Raw genomic sequence first — 21233 nt, 5'->3', positions numbered from 1 at the left:
ATCTGGAAAGTTGAAAAGATTAAAATAATACGTAAGGAGAATATGGGTTTTGAAAAGCACCTTTTCAAAAGTAAAAAGAATTGTGAATGACATTATATATGCTGCTTGTCCTTTCTGAATTTATATTAATGTGGGTGCAAGTAAACATTAATTTCACTATGATTATGAAGTATTTTTATCTTGGGTTCCTATCACTGGTAATATTACAGAAGAACTTTTGCTCATCATAATACCATTTCTTGTCAAAACATAAAAACATACCTTGGCAAGACATAGCACCAATTATTTAAAAGGGAACAACCTTGGATGACTACATTGTTATTACTGTTGAATTTCTTTAAGATGTTTGCTGAAATATTAAAATCTTCTAGCTGAAATTAGAAAAAGTATAGTGATATCAATATGGTAATTTTTCAGATGTATATATAAACATACAAATCAAGGAAGCATTATGTATTAAAATAATTAACATGCCATAAAAGGATCTACCCAATATCTATGTAGAATTCACTACAACTAATGCAATCTATTAAAATTTATTCAAAAATCACATTAAGTGTTTTAGGATTTACATTCTGTTTTTACAGAACCTACATAAAGTTTTACAAAATGATGAGAAGAAATTCATTGCAAGTACCTTATTGTGAGACCAATTGTTTAAATTAAACTATTATTGAACCTTACAGATTAAGATTGGAATCCTTAATCCAATATGCAACATAGGATCTGTTTTTCCTTCAATAACATAACTTAATGAATGCTTTAATGCTGCAATCCTATCGTCCCTGCGGGAATGTTCTAGGGGCCACAACTTTTTTTTTTTAATTTTCCCTTCTGAAGTTTAAGAGAGGTATGTCCCTGCAGGGGGAGATCTTATCTCAGATCACTTCCACAGCCCTTACCTCCTTGAATTCAGAGTTCTGATGTTGAATTCAGAGTTCCCTGAATTCAGGAAAGACAAACAAAGTGAAACTGGGAGTGTGACAATGGTCAACTGGGAGAGGCCTTGGGTTTTCCCCAGTTCCAGTAGCTGGATATTGTGGGGGGATGGGGTGGAAATTTATGCCAGCCTGGAAGCTGGCTGAATAATTCCTCCCCATTACATGCAGTGAGGGGCAAATACTTGGCGGGGTGAGGGGGAGAAATCTCATTTAAGCAGTGGGGTAGAAACGTTTCTTCAGTTCTGTAATGCTAGACTCCCATGTCTTAATGATTCTGATCTGAAGTGCTCTGTCTGCAGTTAGGAGGCTCACATCGAACTCTGTGAATCAAACCTTAGAATCAACAAGGGGCAGTAAAATACAAGCGGGGAAGCCTGAATTACTACTTTACCTCTGCTAGTGGTAGCTGTACTTTACAAACTTCTACACTAATGCAAAGCTGAGTTTCTGTTGAATTGATCTCCATAACTGAAATACAACATTCAGCACATTTATATTTGTCTCTTTCCCCATAACATCTTCAGATGTAAAAAAGCATCATTTTATTGTTAAAGGATGTCCCAGGACAACAATATTCACTTAGTAACTTGAGAAATCCAAGAGGTTAAACACTTCCTTATTACAAATTATTGCTCAATTTCTCTGTGGCAAGGGAACTTTCCCTAGCAAAAGGGTAGTGATAGGGTTGCTAGAGACTCTTTTTGTCATTGCTGCTACACTGTTTTTTTTTTGTATATTTGTGTATTTTTGACATGCCAGGAGAGTATAGGATCCCAAACATATACATTGGTGTAAACACCAGTGTACGTGTGGCCATATTATCTGGATTATTGAATTGTTCTTTTGATCATAGAATGTCTTGCTAGTTACTTATTAAATGTTCTGCTGCTATAAATGCTACATGATTAAACTACCAGCTACCTAACTCACATTCTTTAGCATATAATATGATAATAGGTCCTAACTTTCTTCTGGAAAGCTTAATTTTCAAGATAATACATATACATTAAAGGTAGTTTTATAACCTTGTCTTCTGTACTTGTATTGTGGTCTTCTGTAGCATGGTACTTGTATTGCAATAACAATCACATATTTCCCAGGTTGTGATCTGAAAGCACATGAGGCTGCCACCATACAGAAACTGTGCAATGCTTGGATGTGAGACCACTTAGGAATTACATGTTCTACTCAGGGAAAAAGAGGGATATAAATGCAGTAAATAAATATTGGAAAGCCGGTGCAATGCAGTGGTTAGTGTGTTGGAATAGAGTTTAGGAGATCCAGGTTCTAGTCCTCCACTCAGCCAAGAAGTTAACCAGGTGACTTTGTGACAGTCATTGACTATCAGTAGTCTCTTTCACTAGGGCTATTGTGAAGATAAAATAAGGAGGAGACTATTGGGGATTTTGCAATAAAATGATGGCATATAAACAAAACTACACAAAATATTGTGCAAGGCAAACAAAGCACAGCTTTAATAACTAAATGATGAACAGAGATACTGAACAACAACTGAAAGCAAGAAAGACTGGCTGATAAGAAGACAAAGCTTGAATCACACAGAGAAAGGAATGTCATATCTTCCTGCCATTAGGTATCTCTGCCCAAGCGTGGGACTCAAATGGGAAACAAGCCTTGGTTTGTTTTCTACATCCCTTCTTTGCCCTCTAGCAATCCATGCACTATGTCCATGCACTATCCGCTTCCATGGTGACTAAGAAGTCATGTTTTTAAAGATGCAGAGTAATTTACTGGGTTTCAACATGGAAAACCTGGCATGGGTTTTGAGTATCATCTCTGTAAGGCTGAATTTAGTGCACCAATATTTGTGAGCCAGTGACATGTACACACAAATCACCAGGATAATTCTTGGTCCTGAAAGGGTGATAAATATATTTTTCAATCAATATTGTACTCACTAACTGCATTTTGTTTTCCGAGTTGTGATAGAAAACCTCTCCCTTAAAGAAAAAATGAAACTGGTACAAGTTATACAGTTCACAATTATATTTATAAATCAGCATCTTAGAAAAGTAGGTGGTTTAATTTGTGTAGGTTTTATATCAAAATTATGCTCTTATGCATTGAAAAATGAAAGTATGTGTAATCTATAGCTGAAATGTTCTTAATAAAAATCAAGAGATATACACCTACTATTTTTTTCAGAAAAATCTATCACTAAGCTTTATGTATATGAAATTCAATGAAAGCACAATATATAAGTCAGCCAAAATGTACAGTATTTGCATTTCTGAATGAGAATGATTGAATTTGGGATTACTTCCATCTGGCAATAATCTTTGGTTAGAGTATGTTTTGAGCTTGGGCAATTCTGGTAACAGTCTAGCAATTATCTTACTAACCAACCTGTACTAGGCAGCATGTTGTTGAGAAATCATACAGCCTAATCTATCTGCCTAAATCCTCAACATTATGCATACTACTAATTTAGCACAACAACAAGACATAGGTCTAGCTATGTATTCATTCTTTAAAATACTAGGAATTTAATACTCATGTTAAATGTTTTTCTATCACCAAAGGACTTCACTTTCTCTGAACTGTATGCCCTGTGTTTACTTTTTAGAAATATAACATTCTCACATCAAATACAATTTAGTAAGATTTACACTATTTAGTGGTGAGTAAGCAATGTGGCTGATAAAATAGAAAAAAAGGTTTCCTGTTTTAAACTATGCTGTATTTCTCTTCCTTTGTGAAAGCAGGAAGATAGATACATAGCCTAGCTCAGCAATGTCCAGTTATTGGATCATACGATCTTTTCAACTTATTATTTTCCCCTTTCCTTTCTCAACCTAATTAGGACAGTGGAGTGGGAAGAGAAGACTGACTGCAATCCCAAATATATCCATTAGGTATTGTGTTATAAGATTATAAGAATAATTCTTATACAATTATACATTCTTATTGAATTATAAGACATTACTCAGATTAATGTGACACTTAAAAGCATTATCAGAACAAAAGAAAAAATGATATGATCAATGTATGGCAAATAGGGCAAATATGTAACCCTGTAACATGACAGTGACTGTCAATGACTCCAGATAGATACCTTGTATCAACAGATGACCAACCTGGTTCCAGTTAGGACTAAGTTTGGCTATAAGTGTATAAGAAAGGCAAATTTGAAAGACAACTGGGATAACTCTCTCTGGCATTGCAATCTAATAAAATAAACAAACCGAAAAGAATTAAAAATTAGGCTTTCTTTCAAAGTAACACAATCATTTCATTTGGAAAACTGATAGTATATGAAGCTGCCCTATACCAATTCAGAACATCCTTCTCCCCTACAAAAATAAGAACAGCAGAAGAGCAATGCTGGATTAGACAAAAGTCCTATATAGTCCAGCATTCCTTTCACAGAACCTGGGGTAGATAATGGGCCGGGGCAGTACCTGCTCACAAAATTCAGGTACAGGCACCCACCCTGCCCACTCCCCCCTGAGCATACAGATAAGTAATTCTCCCCCTTACAAGCTGCAAAGCCTATAGTGATTCTTCTTTGGGAAACGAGATTTGTTCTGCCCTTTTGTAACTGGATCCTGATTATTTTGGGAAGGGATCATTCCTTCAACTGAACTCTCAGTTGTGCAAGTATCCCCAGTATGCTAGCGTCTCAGAAGCATGCAAAACATGCAGGACTCCCATTGATAAAATGTCCCTTGGGAGAGCACACTGCACGACCAGCCACAGTGCACTGCAGCTTATCATGTTGTGTGAACTCATCCAGTAGTATCTGAGCATGACATACATGATACATAATGTATACAAACCAGTCCAACCTGTTAAACCGCCAAAGATAAGGATATTTAAAAGCAAAAGAGCAACAGGATAGATACAAGTCTGATGTATGGCCTTTTCATATTCTGCTGCTCCACATTCATTTGTGAAAAAGTATATATAATATAAAGGGCAAGAATCAATTGTAGAAAACAATGAACATTAAATCATGAACTAATGATAACAGTTGCAGCAGCGACTATACCACCAATATTCCAAAACTAAAAAGTCACATATTGTTCTAATTTATGTTAATAATTTACTGTTTTATGTCTGAAGGGTTTAATCAGACCTACTTAGCTTACCTTCATGTCCATGTAGTTAGGAAGAATAATTACAAGTATTCTCCTTTTCCAACAGAAAAATATGGCTGAGAAATGTTTATTTGCTCATCAGGGCCCAGACAGAATTCTGAACCGAGTTTTTCTAGAGTCTACAAGCAGACATATGTATATTGACTATATTCATACATTCGTAATGATGTATGCACATATGTACATTAATAATGATGTATGCTGTACTTAATGATTATGTAACATTACAGCCCTATTTTTTACTTAAGCTTGCTGGGTAAGGAGAACCTGTAATAAATGGCTCATAAGATCACAAGGTTACATCGTTCTGCTAATATCTGTAGAGAACTTATATACATTTTTCACAAAGTAGGTTCTTTGCACAAGCAGTTAAGTCTAACAATGAGGTAGTTAGTCTAACAAGGATGCATTACTAAATCTTGTCTTCTCAGAACCTTTCCAGATACTCTGTTGAAGGATTGCAGACTTGGCTCCAGTACTCAGATGTGCAAGAATCCTACCTAAGTATGCACTTATGTAAAGGTCCACCTGGAAGAGAACCTCATATCTCAAAATATGAGTCCTAAATGCTTTCCATTCACATCCCAAAGCATGTGCCGAATGCTACTAAAGTATGAGGAAACAGAGAACAGATCTTTCCACACTAAAGTGGTGGTGGGGAAGGGCAGCTCTCCACAGTAGGAACAAAGAGTAAGTAGAAACTGGGTTGCCATAAATTACCAAACTTATACACTGAACTGGTAATTAAAAGCAACCAAACTGGGTTACTGAACACAATATTTTAGCTGCTGCTAAATAAATAACTTAACAAGGTTGAAGGTAATTTTTTTATAACTTACTGTAGCTCCATGTTTCTCTACGTAAGTTTGAAATTTTCCTGATTTGTAAAAATTTATCTAAAACAAGCAAGAAAAACAAAACAAAAACCTATCACATTGGTTTTTCCAGTTAGACTGCATTTAATGAAGGCAATATATCTACGGAGCAAAGAGTAATTAGATGCATGTTGCATTGCTGACAAGAATCCTCACAAAGAAATTCAGTTTAATCCATGGCCTATGTACATTCCAATATAACCAACTGTTAATTATCTCTATCATGAAAATGATCCTAACGGTATTTGTTTCAGGGAAAGGGAAGATGGAAAGGCACTATGTTTATTCAAAATGGAGTTTAATCCCTATGTGAGTTCAGGAGAAGTCTCCCTATAAGTGGCTGGTAGGTGCAAAGCAGCCAAGTGCTTCATAGCCATTGGGCAGGAAAAGCTCCCTGTGATTGGACAGTAACAGTGGTCAGTGAACTGAAGGAATGGTTTCCCTCCTAGCAATGAGACATAATCTCATCTGAGGCATGGGTAGGAGATCCTCCATCAACTTTAGAAAGAAAATGTCATGGTAAATCTATTTCATTTGCCTCAAGAGGAGAATGGTATCCTAGTCTGGATGGTAATTTCTTAAAGAAGATTTCTGACTTTATTCAGGATAAGTAGAGATCACCCACTTCTGCAGAAGCCTAATAGACAGGTCATAATGGTGGACAAATAAGGACATGAATGAAAGACCTAGTTGCCACTTGACAAACATTGATCAAGGGAGTGCATGTCACCTATTCTGGTTGATCCTGGATACTCTCATTCACCCTGAACAGAGTCAAAACAGTGCCTGGAAAAGGTGCAACTAAAGAAACAAATAATAGCCATTAGTGAAGTTCTGGAACTTCAGTGTGTCTGAAAACTGAGCTCCTGCACCTTTATCCTTAATTCCCAGAAACTTTTGTGATTTTCTTAGAAGCACTGGGAAATCCTATGAACAGTCCAATTGGGGGTAGTTTAATAAGTACCTTAACTTCTGCTGATAGTTCTCTTATGTCCTTATCAGAGAGAAGATAGAATGAAACAAAATATGTAAAGGGTTAGGGTTGTTGATGGGGTAAGATTGTTTAGTCTGGGTAGAGGAATGCTCTCAGAAACAGATATTTTCTATAACAAGGTGACAGTTACATGGTCATTTATAAAGCTTTCCAGAAAAAGAGATAGAGTGGGGTGATGGAGTTGTATGACTGTATGCTTTTGGCATCTGAATAAGTAAAAGGAAAGGAGAACATTACAATAGGCTTCCTTTTGAAGTACAGGAAAATGATGAGGGAAAGTAGCCATTACCTATCCTTGCTCTTTCTGTGATCTGGAAAGGCATGGCAATTTAAGATGAACACCAACTGAAAGCTCCAAAACTTACAAGAGAAAAGAGTTTTAACTTTAACTTCTAACTTTTCCTTGGATTTTATAGTGAATATAACAATTTGTGACTAATAATGTCTTTAGGGTTCTGGCAGTCCATTGGAGGCTTAATTAAATTGGAACTAAGTGGATATAGATGTTTACACTCTCCAGTGGTCCTGTGCTAACTGAATAGCAAGTGGGAGTCAGTCCCATGTCCATATTAATTTAAAAAATTGGCAAAAAAACTTACAATTAGATGTGAATGTTGCCCTATGTAGTCTCTGTATAGCTTTCCTGTACCAGACCAAACGATATCTAAAACAGGTGCTCTGTGAGGCGACCACATGTAAAATGGTGGCAGAACTTGCTTTTCTGGCAATGCCATAAAATAATTATCAGAAATACTATTACTGACCGTCATAACCACTGAAATTTGATTCAATGTTCCAGGAACAGGTGAGGAAAGGACATCTTGGTGCAGAAGCAAGAGTTGCCTAAGTAAAATATTAAAAAAGTTATGAGTTCCATTGAACTTAGTACTTCTGAGGTCTTGTTATACAACTGCGTATTTTTCACCATATTTAGGAAAATTGAAACATCCCATGGCACTGTTGTGACAAGATCAATCAATGTTAAGAAATCTGAAATGGTTTTAAAAGAGTGCCTCAAAACTTAAGCTTTCAGAAATGAGATAATTAAAATGTTAAATGATGAAACTTAAAGAGATTTATCCTAGATTGCTGCTGTTTTGGAGGAGAAAAAATCAATACTGAAGTCCACAAACTAGTGCTGAAATCCTAAGTACTCTTGCTCAGGACAACAAGCTTCTGTCTATAATGATAAATGACCTGGGGAAATTGAAGGTATACAGTGTCATTGTAACATCATATGTTGTAGTGCTGTAACAGAACATCATGTTTCTGTATTAGTGCATTCAATTGCCTGACTTCTGAAAGCTCACTTTAATCACATAGATAGCACTATTTGTGTGGGGTTTTTTTAAAATTTCCCTTTAAATCTAGGCTGTCTTGGCTGGGGGCCAAGGGATATTAGCACCGGAGTGACTGCAATTCCCTCCTAGTTGTAACAAGCTTTAAGTTAGCAAAACAGGTAAAACTGGTTTCCCTATCTCAGCCTGCACCATTAATCATGTGCTGATCACATTGATGCCTATAATCCAGTCATATTACTTTGAATCTAAATACTTTGTTCAGTCAAAAATGTAATAAGCATATATCCTTTACCTGCACATCTTCATTTGTGCTGTTCTAATCCCAGTCTCTGCTATTTGAGAACTCACTGTAACCTTTACAGCACATAGTTTTCGTAGCTCAGGCAGACTGATGAAAAACAGAGACTTGCAATTAACATTATTCATGATACTTTGTTAACTGCAACTGAGCAATTTGACCTATAAAAGAAGGAAAAAGTGACTAAGACAAAGTTATAAGTATGAGACAAATTCAACTGAAAAAGATTGGCATCTGTAATATTATTTCTTCTAATAGTGAGCTTGGGTAATTGAGTGCTTATTAGTCTGTCCAACAAAGCTATTCCAAATTAAATGTGTTTGAGCTACATACTTAGGGGGCTCCTTAGGTATGCAGAAGTTTCTTCCACCTTAAAAACAAAAAACAAAAACCTGACAGTTTGGCAGAGGACTGGTGTGTACTTGAAAGACTGGGGTGTCCAATGCCCCAAAACTCACACAAACTCCCAAACAGGAAGCTGCTTATAGAAATGGTTCTGGAAAGTGAAGGATACATGCTGTGAGGTTCAAGAGCTCCCTTGTCCAGCATCTCTGTGTCTGTATGTTTCAGGAGGAAGGAAAGGAAAGGAAAGAAGATACTTTCTTTTTCTGACTTTTCAGAACCTCTTCCTTGCTATTTAATTATATTATGCTGTTGTGAACTACCCAGGGAGCATTGGCTTTGGGACAGCATAGAAATCAATCAATCAAAAAAATAAAATGCATCTACTCTCAAATCTGAATTTTTATATTTATGCAGCGCAGTAAGGTGAGAAAGAAAAATGGTGTTATTTTTCCTTGAGTGTATAATGAAGCTCCTTCCCCTTTGAGACTTGGTAAAATCTGTAAGACTGTTTTCCAAATTGGCTGAACCCTGATAAAAGGATCACTACTATTGGGTGGGATACACTACAATATTTTGTTGAAAGTTCCACTTATATAGCACCTACTTGTGACAAATACTGTTATGAAACATGGAGAGAAATTGATCCGAAGTCAGCAGGACTCCTTGTGTGGGTGGGCTGCAGAAGTTGCTGGATGATCAGGGTTGCCCAAGGTAGAATGGGTAAGATGCATTCACCCTTTTCAAGAGGAGCTGCCCCATCAGCAAAAAGAGATTGTATTTCATTCATGGTGATGGGAGCAGAGCAACTTCTGAAAGGCAGCTACCAGGCATCAACAATAGTTGAAGGTAACACTGGTTGAGGATTTTTACTGCGCAGAAGGATAATCCACTTCTGAAATTTATTTTCTCAAAAAGTCTATGATCAAACGATCCAAAATGAAACAAGAGATAGTACTAGATGGGACCCCCAACTTGGGAGGCAGTTTACACATAGGATAGATACTAGTAGTGCTATCACTAATGATGCTACTAGTTCAAAACTGAAAGGAAGTGTAGTGGCCGACATGCACTGTGCTGAATCATCTGTGCTGAAGAGCCAGTCCTCTTAATAAGATTCATTAGTGAAAGTAACTTATTCTGCAAGTCCCTTTGAACTGCTTGAACAGGAATCCCAATCCTGTTTGTGATTATTCAGAACAAATCCTATTTTGTTTAATTAAGTGATCTCCCAAGCATGCATGCGTAAGTTTTCAATCTTTAGATTTATATATTTACATATTATGTACATAACTAGCTTTTCTGGGCACGAGGGTGTCTGCCACTACCAGAGCTCAACAGACAGTGCCAGGCATATTCTGTGTGTAAATAATTCAGGATCTCCCAGTGCAGTTGTTGCTTTCTTTTACTGATGTGTGGGAGAAGAAGAGGACCTCTAAGCCTGGACTTGCTCCTGGACTTTCACTACATGTAGAGATGAGTTGTATGTGTGGGGCAGAGGTAGGGAGAAGTCAGGCCTTAACTGTTTTTTACTATAAAGTTCATATCTACGTGCAGATACTTTTCAGTAGGATGTTGCTGGAGGGAGGATAATTACTGCTAATGACACTTGGAGAATTTCCTGAATATGTGGTAGCGCAGAAAGCTGCCTTTAACTGTTCCTGCATGTGTGTTTAATGAACAGCAGTGCCTCCTGTATGCAGTCAAATCAAACACAGACAGAAGTAACACATGAACTTTTCACTGAGAACATAACTTCTATTCAACCACAACACTGAATATTATTAAATGAACATCCCTGTTGTTTTGTGCTATATACTCTGATTGTAGTTATGATAATCAATAGTAGTAATAGCAATAACAGATTAATAGCAATAACAGAAAGTTATGGAAGGGACTTAATTGTGCAGATGAAAAAGGCCCTGCATGCTTTAAGCATTGTTTATTTTTCTTAAGATTTCTTTTCTTAAGAACTAAAGAACCCTAATATGAGGGATATGTCTGGAAGCCCAGAAGAAGCTTTTCCCAAAGACTTTACCGTTACTAATTAACTTAATACAAAAAGAATGACAGTAACAAACAGCAACAAAAACTCAGTGATGTTAATACTTCTACTTCTGGTGCTGTTGTTTTCTTATTTATTTGCACTCGTGTTCCCTCCTGGAGGGTGACTCCGGGGCAATGCATTTGTTCACTTGTTGACTACAACATCCAGCAATTATTTTTCTGTGAGAGGACCACCATAGACGCAAGAACTTTTGTACTGCCTCACATCGCCTCAGACACCGCTTTTCAGTGGAGGCCATTCACATGCTCCAGCAACCAAGTACAGTGTCTGCATGCGCATGTGTGAACCAGGTCCTTGGAGCAGAGATTCGTGTGTACTCTGTTCACCACATTCCCATTGACGGATACCATTTGGCTCTAACGCCTAGTTTGGCTCCGATGGGCGTATTGTGAAGGGTCTGCAGGGCAGATGATGAACCCTTTCAAAATACAGGCTGTATAGAACGGTCCGTGGCAGGATAGGGCTGCCCGATACCACCACTCGGTCATGAAGCGAACTGGCCCTCTGAACTATCGAAGCACACGATTTTCTACCAAAATGTCTCCACTTTTAAAGTAATCACGTGATGATGGGAACCAATCGAGAGCCAGCCACCTCGCTGGAGAAATGACGCGCTTATCCGGGAAAAGAGGTGTTCTCTCGCGGCGGGAAGGCGGGAAGGCGCGGACGACGCAAGGATCGGGGAGAAAGCGGTGGCACGAGGAAGGAAAGAGCGCGGCTGGAGAGGGAGCAAAGCAGGCTCGGAAGAGGATCGCCCCGCTTCCCTGGCTTTTCTCCGGGGAAACAAGGCAGCCCCCTTCCTTGGACGTGTCCCGCAGTCTCAGCTGTCGGAGCGCTTTGCCTGTGCGCCCGCGGCTTTCCCCGTCGTGCGGGGCTGCGGGCTTATTCCCGCCCGCCTCTTCCTCCTCCCTCGGCCACCACACGGGGGTGGGGCGCGGGCGGGACGGGGAAACTAGCTGGGATCGCGGGAGGAACGAGCAAAACGTGCGGGCCGTGCTGGTCGGCCCTTCCCACTTGAGGAATGCAGCGCTGTTTCGCGTTTGGACATACTGCAACACACACTCACACAGAGTGAGTACATCAGAGGACCGTAGGACAAGAAACGGAAAAAGGTATACATATTTAGATCCCCATATCATTTGCCTACACAACCCTAAGCATGGCTTGTTCATGCTGATCATAATAGCAGGATTCCAGAAAACCTCGCTGCTTCTGTACAGAATCATGCGAAATAATACAATATTCTTTTCATACTGTGGCTTATTTAACATTTTTGATACGGTAGAGCCTCAGTATATCCAATAAACACACACAATTGCCTTGTAATCTGGATACTGTGCAGTATGGTTAGATGAGCACTTTGTATATTGCAAGTATTTCTCCACAAACTGAAAATGTTGATGCTTCCATGTGAACATTAATTGTCCAAATACATTGTCTCATTCACAGAATTTTACAAGTATTGCAGATGTGGCTGTCCAGTTGTATGCATCCTGTGATTTCCCATTGAATCTTCTGGGTTTTTCCTTTCCACAGCAAATTTGTTGAAAAGTAAAAGACATAATAGCAAGAATGGCTTGTTCATGGTTGGCAAACTATGCTGTTAGAATCAGACAACACAACAAGCCAACATGGCCTACTGTTCTGTGAACTTTGTTATGCATAATTATGCAACATGGCTTGCATAATTATGGGGTGGGGGGAGAAAACACAGTAGCTTCTTTTTCCTGCCCCCCACATGACTTGCCTAATTACCCTAACTGCATGTGGTAAAGCTTGGGAATCCTGTAAATGTGTGTACATTTGGCATTTTGATACCATGTAAATAATGGATGGGGTACTTTTCTATTTTTGTAATGTTGCAATTTTTGTGCCTTTTTGTAACTTTTGTAGTATGTTTTTATTTAAATAAAAAATTTCAACCTAACAAAAATTTCAACCTAACTGCATGTGGGTGATTCTGGGGTGGTTTCAAAGGCTCCCCTCACCACAAAAGTTTTGTATGGCATAGGAAGGTGTGCACTGCAAAAGTAATTAGGCAAACCACATAGTGTGTGACAGGCATGTGGGGGCAGGGAAAAGAAGCCACTTTTCCTGCTGCGATTATGCAAACTTGGCCAGGTTCTTTTATTAGCAGCTATCCATCTGGAAGCATTCTTTCTGCATTGTTTTGACAATAGTTTTGATACAGTGGCAAAGACAAGTATGTTCTCAAAATTCTTCATTAGTACAAAGATGAACACTTTTTCCACAAGGTATCCACACATTTTGATTGTAGTTTTGTTTACAGTGCAATTCAGTTCTGCTTCTATATGTTTTTTTAATCCTGTGCCAGAGTCCATACTCCTGCATCAAGAATATCTTGTATTCCAGGTATGACCTGGAATACCCTTCAATGCAATATACGAGTTCTAGTTCTAGATGATCTGTCAGATACTTTATTATGGTCAATTGACCAGCATATAGTCACATAGAATGGAATCTAAACATTTTAAAGTGAAAACGTATGGGATGAATAATCTTTAGTGCAGCCTCATGTTAGAGCCTGGCATATCTGAATCACTTCCATGCAAAATTTAGCAACTATGCGAGTGACATGTACATTTATTTCAGAGAAAAATAAATTAAAGGCATCTAGACGTCTTGACAAACAGAGTTGGTTCAATAAAACTTCCTCAAATGTTACAATAAAAATAACATAAAAGAATGAGTAAGTTAAAGTGGAATATGGTCCCATTTGTTTCCATATAAAAGTTAGGCTATAACTTTGGTTTTAAAAAGCCTTGTTCCTGTTGGCATGTAATGGTTGACTTTGGTGTAAAATAAATTTAATATGGCACAACCATTCCAATCAGCTGACTGGCTAATAAAATTTATATCTGCCTTCTGACCTTCCTAAGCTTAGAAGACAGCAACTAAATATTTAAAGAACTTTTTCTAGTAAGTGGTCATTAACTTGCTACTTTTATGACAGCCAATATGGTACAGTGCTTAGAGTGCTGGACTGGGGGATCTGGTTCTAATCCCTACTTGGTCAAAGTTACCAACTACTTTAAAAAATCAGTGCTGTTGTTTATTATGGCAACATTGTTCCAGGGCTCATAATGCTCTTCTCAAACCAACAGGTAACTGTGAAAAAAGCATCTGCCTATACTTTATATACATCTTCAGAAATGCCTATTGCTTAGCATGGGTGGATGGAAATCAGAGTGAGTAAGGGTTCTCAATAAAGAAATTTCTCTGGGGAGCTATGTAAGATGCAGCCTTGCTTAATGTCATTGGAGGTGGAAACTAAGCAAGACAGTGAACCCGAAGGAGTGAATCTGAGTTTTAAGACAGTGTTCTTATGAAGCTTATATATAAGAAGCAATTGATGACAGTCCACTGTGGAAACATGAACAGTTTGGAGCCTGTTCCTGGATATGGAATCAAATCTGTTTTAAAATCAACAAGTGCTGCAAACCGAAAAGAACTTGCCTTACTTGTATGTTTTTCTACCAAGTGTTGCAAAATTAGAACTTAATCTGGAGTGGAGAATCCAGGTCTAAATCTAGATAGTGATCTCTATTATGGCACAATGTATTTTTTTAATGCTGCAATGTTAGAATTACTTCATGTACCTCACTTTATCCGTCTTTGCTTTTTGCACAACACTGGATGACCTTGTGAACTTACTCCTTTGAAGAGTTTTGTGTTTGAGGTAATGTCCAGTTAGTTTTCTCTGCGTTTGTTCACAGTGCTGTATTAAATAGAAGTGCTGCATTTAATGCTGCATTAAACAGATACATAAGAAATGTGTGAAGAAGCCCATAGGAGTCAGTTCAGAGAAATTGCAGCTTATCTGTGGGCAGGATGTCTGATCATAACAAGCTGTTATTTACACAAATTTGTTACTGAAAAGCATGATACAGTGGTGAATGTTCCTTAGGAACTGAACCACAGGTCATGGCTAAGGCCCTCTTACTGTGGTGGATATTCAGCTTAAGCACAGAGGTGACACAGTAGAAGAGAAAGAAAAAGAATAGTGTTTGCCTTTGCTAAAGAAATCTTTAGAGCAAAAGCCACAACCTTCGGTTGGTTTGTCATTCTATGGGAATTAACTCACCCCCATACATAATGAACAAGAATGTAATAGTGTGGATGGCTTTGGTAATCAATGAAATTTCTTATACTTGATCTTCCAATACTTTAATTGCTGCCCTTCCTAGTCTGTCTTATGATTTCTTGGCTGCAGTCTTCATTTGAATTGATTAAGACATGGTATGAAACATCTACAATTTCAGTTTCTTCATTGTACATCTTGAGTTAGGGAGTTTAGGAGTGTCAGAGAAGGCAAGAGCAATGCTGCCAAGACTAGTTTGAATTCCACTAAGGTCACCCAAGGTGAAATGGTCAAAGCTGAGACACAAAACTAAAAGTTATCCACCCTTTTCCAAAGGAACAGTAAGATCAGCAGAAGTAATGGATATTTTTAATGATGATGGGGCAGAGAGACTCCTGAAGGGTGGCTGCTACGGACCATGATGCTCAGACTCAGGTTGGTAAACCACTTCTGAATATTTCTTACCTTGTAAAGCCTATGATAAAACAAGTTGAACAGTTAAATTAAACTCACCGAATAGAAAAAGCTGCAAAACATCTTGTGACACATTAAACTTATATGGGCTCGGGCCATCTGATTCAGTTGCATTTGTTGAAGCAGGCTCTACCAGTGTTTAATAATATTCACTCTCCACCTTCGTATAAAATGCTCAAGGCAGCTAACATGAATTAACAACTATGCAACAATAATTCTTTAAAGTGCTATGGGACTTACTGTTTATGTTGCAATGGCAGACTACAAAACTGTTCTATAGAGAGGATAAAAAGACGTGGGTAGTAGAAGACCCTGCAGTTTGCCCTGCATGATCGTATGTCCATGCGATTATACGTAGTTATGCGCGTCAGCACTGGTATTCTGTGTAGTTTTTCCGCCCTATCTTACGGTCCTTTCCTATCAAAGGAAGCAGTCCGCAAGCTTCGTGGAACTTGAGAACAAGCAAGCAAGCAAGCAAGCAAACAAACAAACAAGAACTCTCTTCAACCCGCCTTGTCAATTCTCTACGAAAGCGTTCCAGCTAGCCAATGAAAAGCCGGCAAAGAACACTTTCCCCGCCCTTCTGGCATGGAGAAGGTGGTGTGTTCTTACTAGGCGGCTGGCCGGCTAAAGGTCATTGTGCGCCTGCGCGGCAAGGTAAGAGGCTGTGCGCTTAAGATTCGCTATCGCTTCTCACGAGCCCAGGAGGCGAGGTGTCCGTCTTGCGACCCGAGAAGGCTAGAGGCGGCGGCGGCGGCGACGACGACGATGGTGAAGTCTGAGAACGACAAGTGTGAGAAGGAGCCGTGGCGGGGTCAATACTACAGGCTTGAGGAGATCCAGAAGCACAATCACAGTCAGAGTACCTGGATTATCCTGCACAACCGTGTGTATGATCTCACCAAGTTTCTGGAGGAGGTGAGTATATGCTGGAAAGAGGGAGGAAGCTGGCTTGGCGCCTCTGTTGCTAGAATTGCTAGGGCTAAACTCACAGAAGCGGTAAAAGAAGCTTTAAATCAGCCTTCTCCAATCTGGTGCTCTGCAGGTATACTGGACTACTACTCCAACACACACGAAGGCCACCATGGTGGCGAGGGCTGCTCTCAGTAGTTCTTAATGTTCTGCAAAGTCTTCCAGGCTGGCAACATGCTTGCTGTGAACTGGGCTTGCTGATCAAGAGCTCTGGTGTCTTCTCAGGGGCTAATGGGAGCGGGACTGGTTGAAAAATGGAGATACTTATATTCTTTACTCTTTGGAAATGGCTTTAAAACATCTCTTCGGTTGTTGTGGTGTACACTTTTAACTTTTCAGTGAAGTATTCTTGTATTGCTCTTTGAGTTTCTGGAACTGAAAAAATGCAATGCGGCATGGATTTGAAATATATTTTAATGTGTACGCATGCAATGGACAAAGCAATCCTGTGCCTTCCTAGGCAGTGTCCAAGGAGCTATTGGACTCTTAGGATTCTCAGATTTGAGGTCAGAGGCAGGGATCTGTGCTTGGATTTGCATTTCCCCCAGTTCATGGAAAGAACTGGCCCAGCTGCTTCTCTGAGATCATAACTGTGACACTGAAGAAGGAGGTAAGAGGTATTCCAGAAGGTTAGGAAGGGAAGAGACTGAGCCCTTGTATTCTGACACTGCTACATCCTCCTTCCCTTTTATTCCTGTTCAGATTAATGAACTGGCAACTTCACTTTTCTTTTAGTTCTTAATGGAGACTGTATTGTATGGTATAAAATGCTGTGTTGGAAATGTATGTATTTAGTAAGTAAATGTAGCTGATTTAGTGTGCTTGTAAGTATTGGGTAGCTTTCTAAAGTAAATATGCATGATTCATTTTATAAAAATGCCTGCAAATGTAGGCCCTAAATATTTTGGTCTTACATTTGTTAGCATTTTAGAAATATTTCTAATACATTTAGTTTTACTGGATATAGAAAGGAAAGTTATATCCTTCTGGTAGTTTAGTTAAAGTAAAACTATATACTGAGCATTTTAGGGAGGAAATAATGCAGAACTGACTTTTTAAAAAACCTCTTTTTATTTTAGCTGCAGTTGTCCACTCATGTCAGAGGTCAAGGACTGTGTAACTTTTATCCTGAATTTTAAAAGCTGCCTCCCCCAAAAGAAGTCACAGTAAACCCTACACATGAAACAGCACATGTTCCTGCTGAGTAACATTCTGACAACACACTGATTCTTGCTGTCATGTGCTTAGAATGTTGGACCAGGACACAGGCAATCTGGATTCTAGTTCCACTCAGCCATGAAGCTCACAGGGTGACTTTGGGCTAGTCATGGACTATTGGCCTAGCCTAACTCACATGGTTGTTGTTGTGAGAATAAAATGGAGTGAAGATAGACACTTATGCAAGCCACTTTGAGTTCTTTAAAGCAAAAATGGCAGCATACAAATATAAGGTAAATTAGTTTTTATATAAATATATATTACAGGGGGACCCCCGTATCCACATGGATTGGTTTCAAGCCCCTGAGCAGATGCCTGAAACCATGGATTATAACAAACACTATTATACTATATATCCATTTCTTTTTTCATAATTTCATTTGTTCTTATCTCAACGTATGATTAATTTCTTATTAAATTAAGAATGTTCACTTGATTTAATAGGAAGCACTTTATGACTTCTCTCTGGCACTTTGTGATCTCTTTTGGGCCAAGGTCAACTGAAAATGTGGTAACTGAGCCAGTGGCTATGGGGGTCCTGAATAAATGAATCAGCTACTTTAGGTTTCTTGTAAGAGGAAGAAAGGCAAGTAACCAGAACTGTACTGATAATATTAATGCAGACATGTCCATTTGTGTCTTCAGATATTTGGATTACAACTCCCATTGTCCCCAGTAAGCATGGCCAACGGTTTGGTATGGGAGTTTAATCAGAGATGTCTGGAGGGTTGCTTAATGGGTTGCATTCTTCTTCAGTCCTTGACAGTAAGGGCTAAAGTCAACAAAAGTAAAATAATGTAATAGGAAAGAATACAGAAATAGTAATTTTTAAAAAGTGTATAAGACCCCCATGCTAGATGTGCTAGTAGATGGATAACACTTAGTCCCTACTAGTCTTTCCCTGCTAGTCTTTCATTAACGCTTAGTTCCCTACTAGTCTTTCATTAAGACAGAAGTTAGCTCAAGAGTAAGGCCTGTGCAAGTGGACTGGCAAAAGCAGAATTCCCTGTCCCCTCCAGTCCTATGAACATACTATCCAGAGGTTAGGAGGACTGCTGAGCTGTGCTGTTGACAGAGGGTCCCTGAAAACTGAGTAGGTCCTTCTCCCCATGGAAGGCAGGTCCCCAACTGAACCCATATACTAGGTTCAGATGACAAAAAGGCAATGCCAGTTGGTGGCCTTGTTAGTTTCTGTGTGGTTCTTTGTGCTCTTCAACTTGGTGGAGTTAATGGATGTTGCAGTCTGACACATCTGGTGGGCACCAGATTGGGAAAGTCCACTTTAGAACATACTTTTTCCCTACCCTCCCTGTCTCATCTAGCGAGCTACTCATTGCATTGGGTGGGTGGTTCTCAGAGGCAGAAGATTATACTTGGAATAATCTTGGAAGCTTGGAAGCTGGAATGTGCCCCACTGTTGGTACAATTTCCTTCTTAATCCTTTCATGGCGGCTCTTGTGAATAAAGACCAAATTTATTAGAGCATCTACAACACTGAAATCCTGTACCCCTTGGCAATTAAGAGGATGGGTGGGTTTTAACTCACCAGCTGCTGCTGCAACTGTCTTCTTTTCATTCTCCATTGCATTTATATAAACCAGCAGTAACAAAAGAGGACGAACCTGTTTGTTCAGCCTTGTATCTACCTGACTGCTCCAGTGATACCTAAGTTCAGTAAGCCCCTGGCACTATACAGATTGTTTATGTTCAAGCTTAGTAATTTGAATCACACTACCTCATTTTACCAATTTAGATTTCATTGTGATAGAAGGTAGTTCTGAAGCAGATCTTATTTTGTATTCTTATTCCCATGCTGCAAAATGGCTAGAAATGTGAGATTTGCAGGTTTTGTACACAGAAATCTCCACTTTATAATGCTCAGTTTTTATATAGTTGTATGAATGGATTTATTTATTTATTTATTTATTTATTTATTTATTTAGAAAGCTTCTATGCTGCCCCATTCGCTGAAGCCTCGGGGCAGCTTACAACAATAAATAATAACAATATAAAACAATATAATATAATTGGAGACGTCCTGGCCATAAAAATAAAATAAATAATATTAACATTTAAAATGGCGTTTAAATAAAAAGGTCTTCGCCTGGTGTCGAAAAACAACTAACGACGGCTCCAGGCAGACCTCTCTGGGGAGCACATTCCATAGATTGGGCGCCACCGCAGAGAAAGCCCTCCTCCAAGTACATACCCTCCTAATATCCTTCACGGAGGGTTCCCGGAGAAGGGTTTCTCCCGCTGATCTCAAGGGGCAGGCGGGCACATATGGATGTAAGCGCTCCTTTAGGTAGTTTGTGGTTCAAGGATCATGCAGCTTTTATTTACCATCGAGTGTGTAAAACTACGGAGTTGCGTAACCCTTTGAGTCAAGCGTGGTATTAAACTACAAAATCAGGTTTGCAAAATCACATAGTGGTATTGAGATGTTCATGCTAACATGCCAATACATTTCTTGTTTATGGGAAGTTACCTCACTTTTGTGTTACCTCCCACATCTTTTAGACACATCTTCCGTAACCTTACAAGTCTATTTCCCTGCCTTTGCCTCTTGAGCCACTTTGCTGGCACAGGTGCATAATGTGTTCTTAAAGCTGCAAGGGAGAAGGTAATAGATTTGTGTTCAGGGAATCTGGGAAGGTTCACTAGGAGAAAGCCCTCAAGCACCCATTCTTCCTAGGAACATTTCATTTACTTGCTTTATAAGGATATGCTTACTTCTGTAATCAGATATGAGATTAATCATATATGGATTCATATGTTTATTATATTTAGAAGTCACTTTTCCATTAAAAAATCCTGATTTTCAGTAGAATTCTAAAAGCAAGTAAAAATTTAAAAAGTCAAGTCCTAGTGTATATTTTTATGGTTGGGTACTATTACAATTCAAGCCGATCATAAATCTTATCTTAGTACTGACAACAGTTTAAATCTATTGCCAGGTTAGTGTTGCAATTCATTAAACACTCTCCTAGTGTCCATAGGAGACAACTGATTATGTACTGGTCAGTGAACTGGTTTGTGCAGCAGGACTGGAGCTCCTGGAAGTTCTTCTACCAGCCCCCAAGAAGCGTGTATAATTTTTGCAGTCTGGTAGCTTGTGCGAGTTTATTTTCAAGGTTGTAAAGTTTTCTAACCTTGTGAATAAGTCCACACACTTTATTAGGCTGTTGCGTAACTGCAGTGGCACCTTCAGCCAAGGATGGGTGCAAGTATCTGCAGCTCTTACATAGTTAATTGATAATTTAAATTGTGATATTTCAGCTGATCTTGGGGAGCAGGAAAGTTCTTAGGGGAGATGTAGCTTTGACACTAGGTCCAGGGTGACAGTATATGGTCTGCTAGATATGATATTCTGTACTCAGCCCATATTTTGCATTGTCAACAGATGCAAAACAGGCCTAGAAACAACATTTCCTGACCCCAATTCAATCAACTTTCTGTTGCCTGGAGGAGCTTATATTATGTTACGTGCTGGCCTTAAGAACTCTAGACCTGTGACTGATCTATGG

The 21233-nt window shown here is 38.9% G+C and overlaps 2 protein-coding genes across 4 annotated transcripts in view; one reads left to right on the top strand and one right to left on the bottom strand.

Moving 5' to 3' along the window:
- CUNH18orf63 (chromosome unknown C18orf63 homolog) overlaps positions 1-15936 on the bottom strand; it is a 23913-nt gene extending 7977 nt beyond the window's left edge. Inside the window, exons 1-7 of one of the 2 annotated variants that reach the window (XM_044426330.1) lie at positions 8525-8685; positions 7696-7774; positions 5902-5958; positions 4018-4129; positions 2861-2902; positions 1333-1409; positions 262-371 (exon numbers count right to left, since the gene is read on the bottom strand). In XM_044426330.1, coding sequence (XP_044282265.1) covers positions 262-371; positions 1333-1409; positions 2861-2902; positions 4018-4129; positions 5902-5958; positions 7696-7774; positions 8525-8658 — 611 coding nt within the window. In that variant the 5' untranslated portion in view covers positions 8659-8685. Of the gene's footprint in view, positions 1-261; positions 372-1332; positions 1410-2860; positions 2903-4017; positions 4130-5901; positions 5959-7695; positions 7775-8524; positions 8686-15756 lie in introns of those variants that run through there. The other variant, XM_044426329.1, reaches the window with a different exon arrangement.
- LOC123021545 (cytochrome b5) overlaps positions 11603-21233 on the top strand; it is a 26981-nt gene continuing 17350 nt past the window's right edge. The window contains exons 1-3 of one of the 2 annotated variants that reach the window (XM_044426331.1): positions 11603-12052; positions 15379-15477; positions 15943-16434. In XM_044426331.1, coding sequence (XP_044282266.1) covers positions 16285-16434 — 150 coding nt within the window. In that variant the 5' untranslated portion in view covers positions 11603-12052; positions 15379-15477; positions 15943-16284. Of the gene's footprint in view, positions 12053-14625; positions 14641-15378; positions 15478-15942; positions 16435-21233 lie in introns of those variants that run through there. The other variant, XM_044426332.1, reaches the window with a different exon arrangement.

This window comes from Varanus komodoensis, unplaced genomic scaffold (genome assembly GCF_004798865.1).
Source record: "Varanus komodoensis strain SLA01 unplaced genomic scaffold, ASM479886v1 scaffold17, whole genome shotgun sequence".
Classification (NCBI taxonomy): Eukaryota; Metazoa; Chordata; class Lepidosauria; order Squamata; family Varanidae; genus Varanus; species Varanus komodoensis.
The sequence above is the reverse complement of the archived record's forward strand: the minus strand, read 5'-3'. Positions and strand labels throughout refer to the sequence as shown.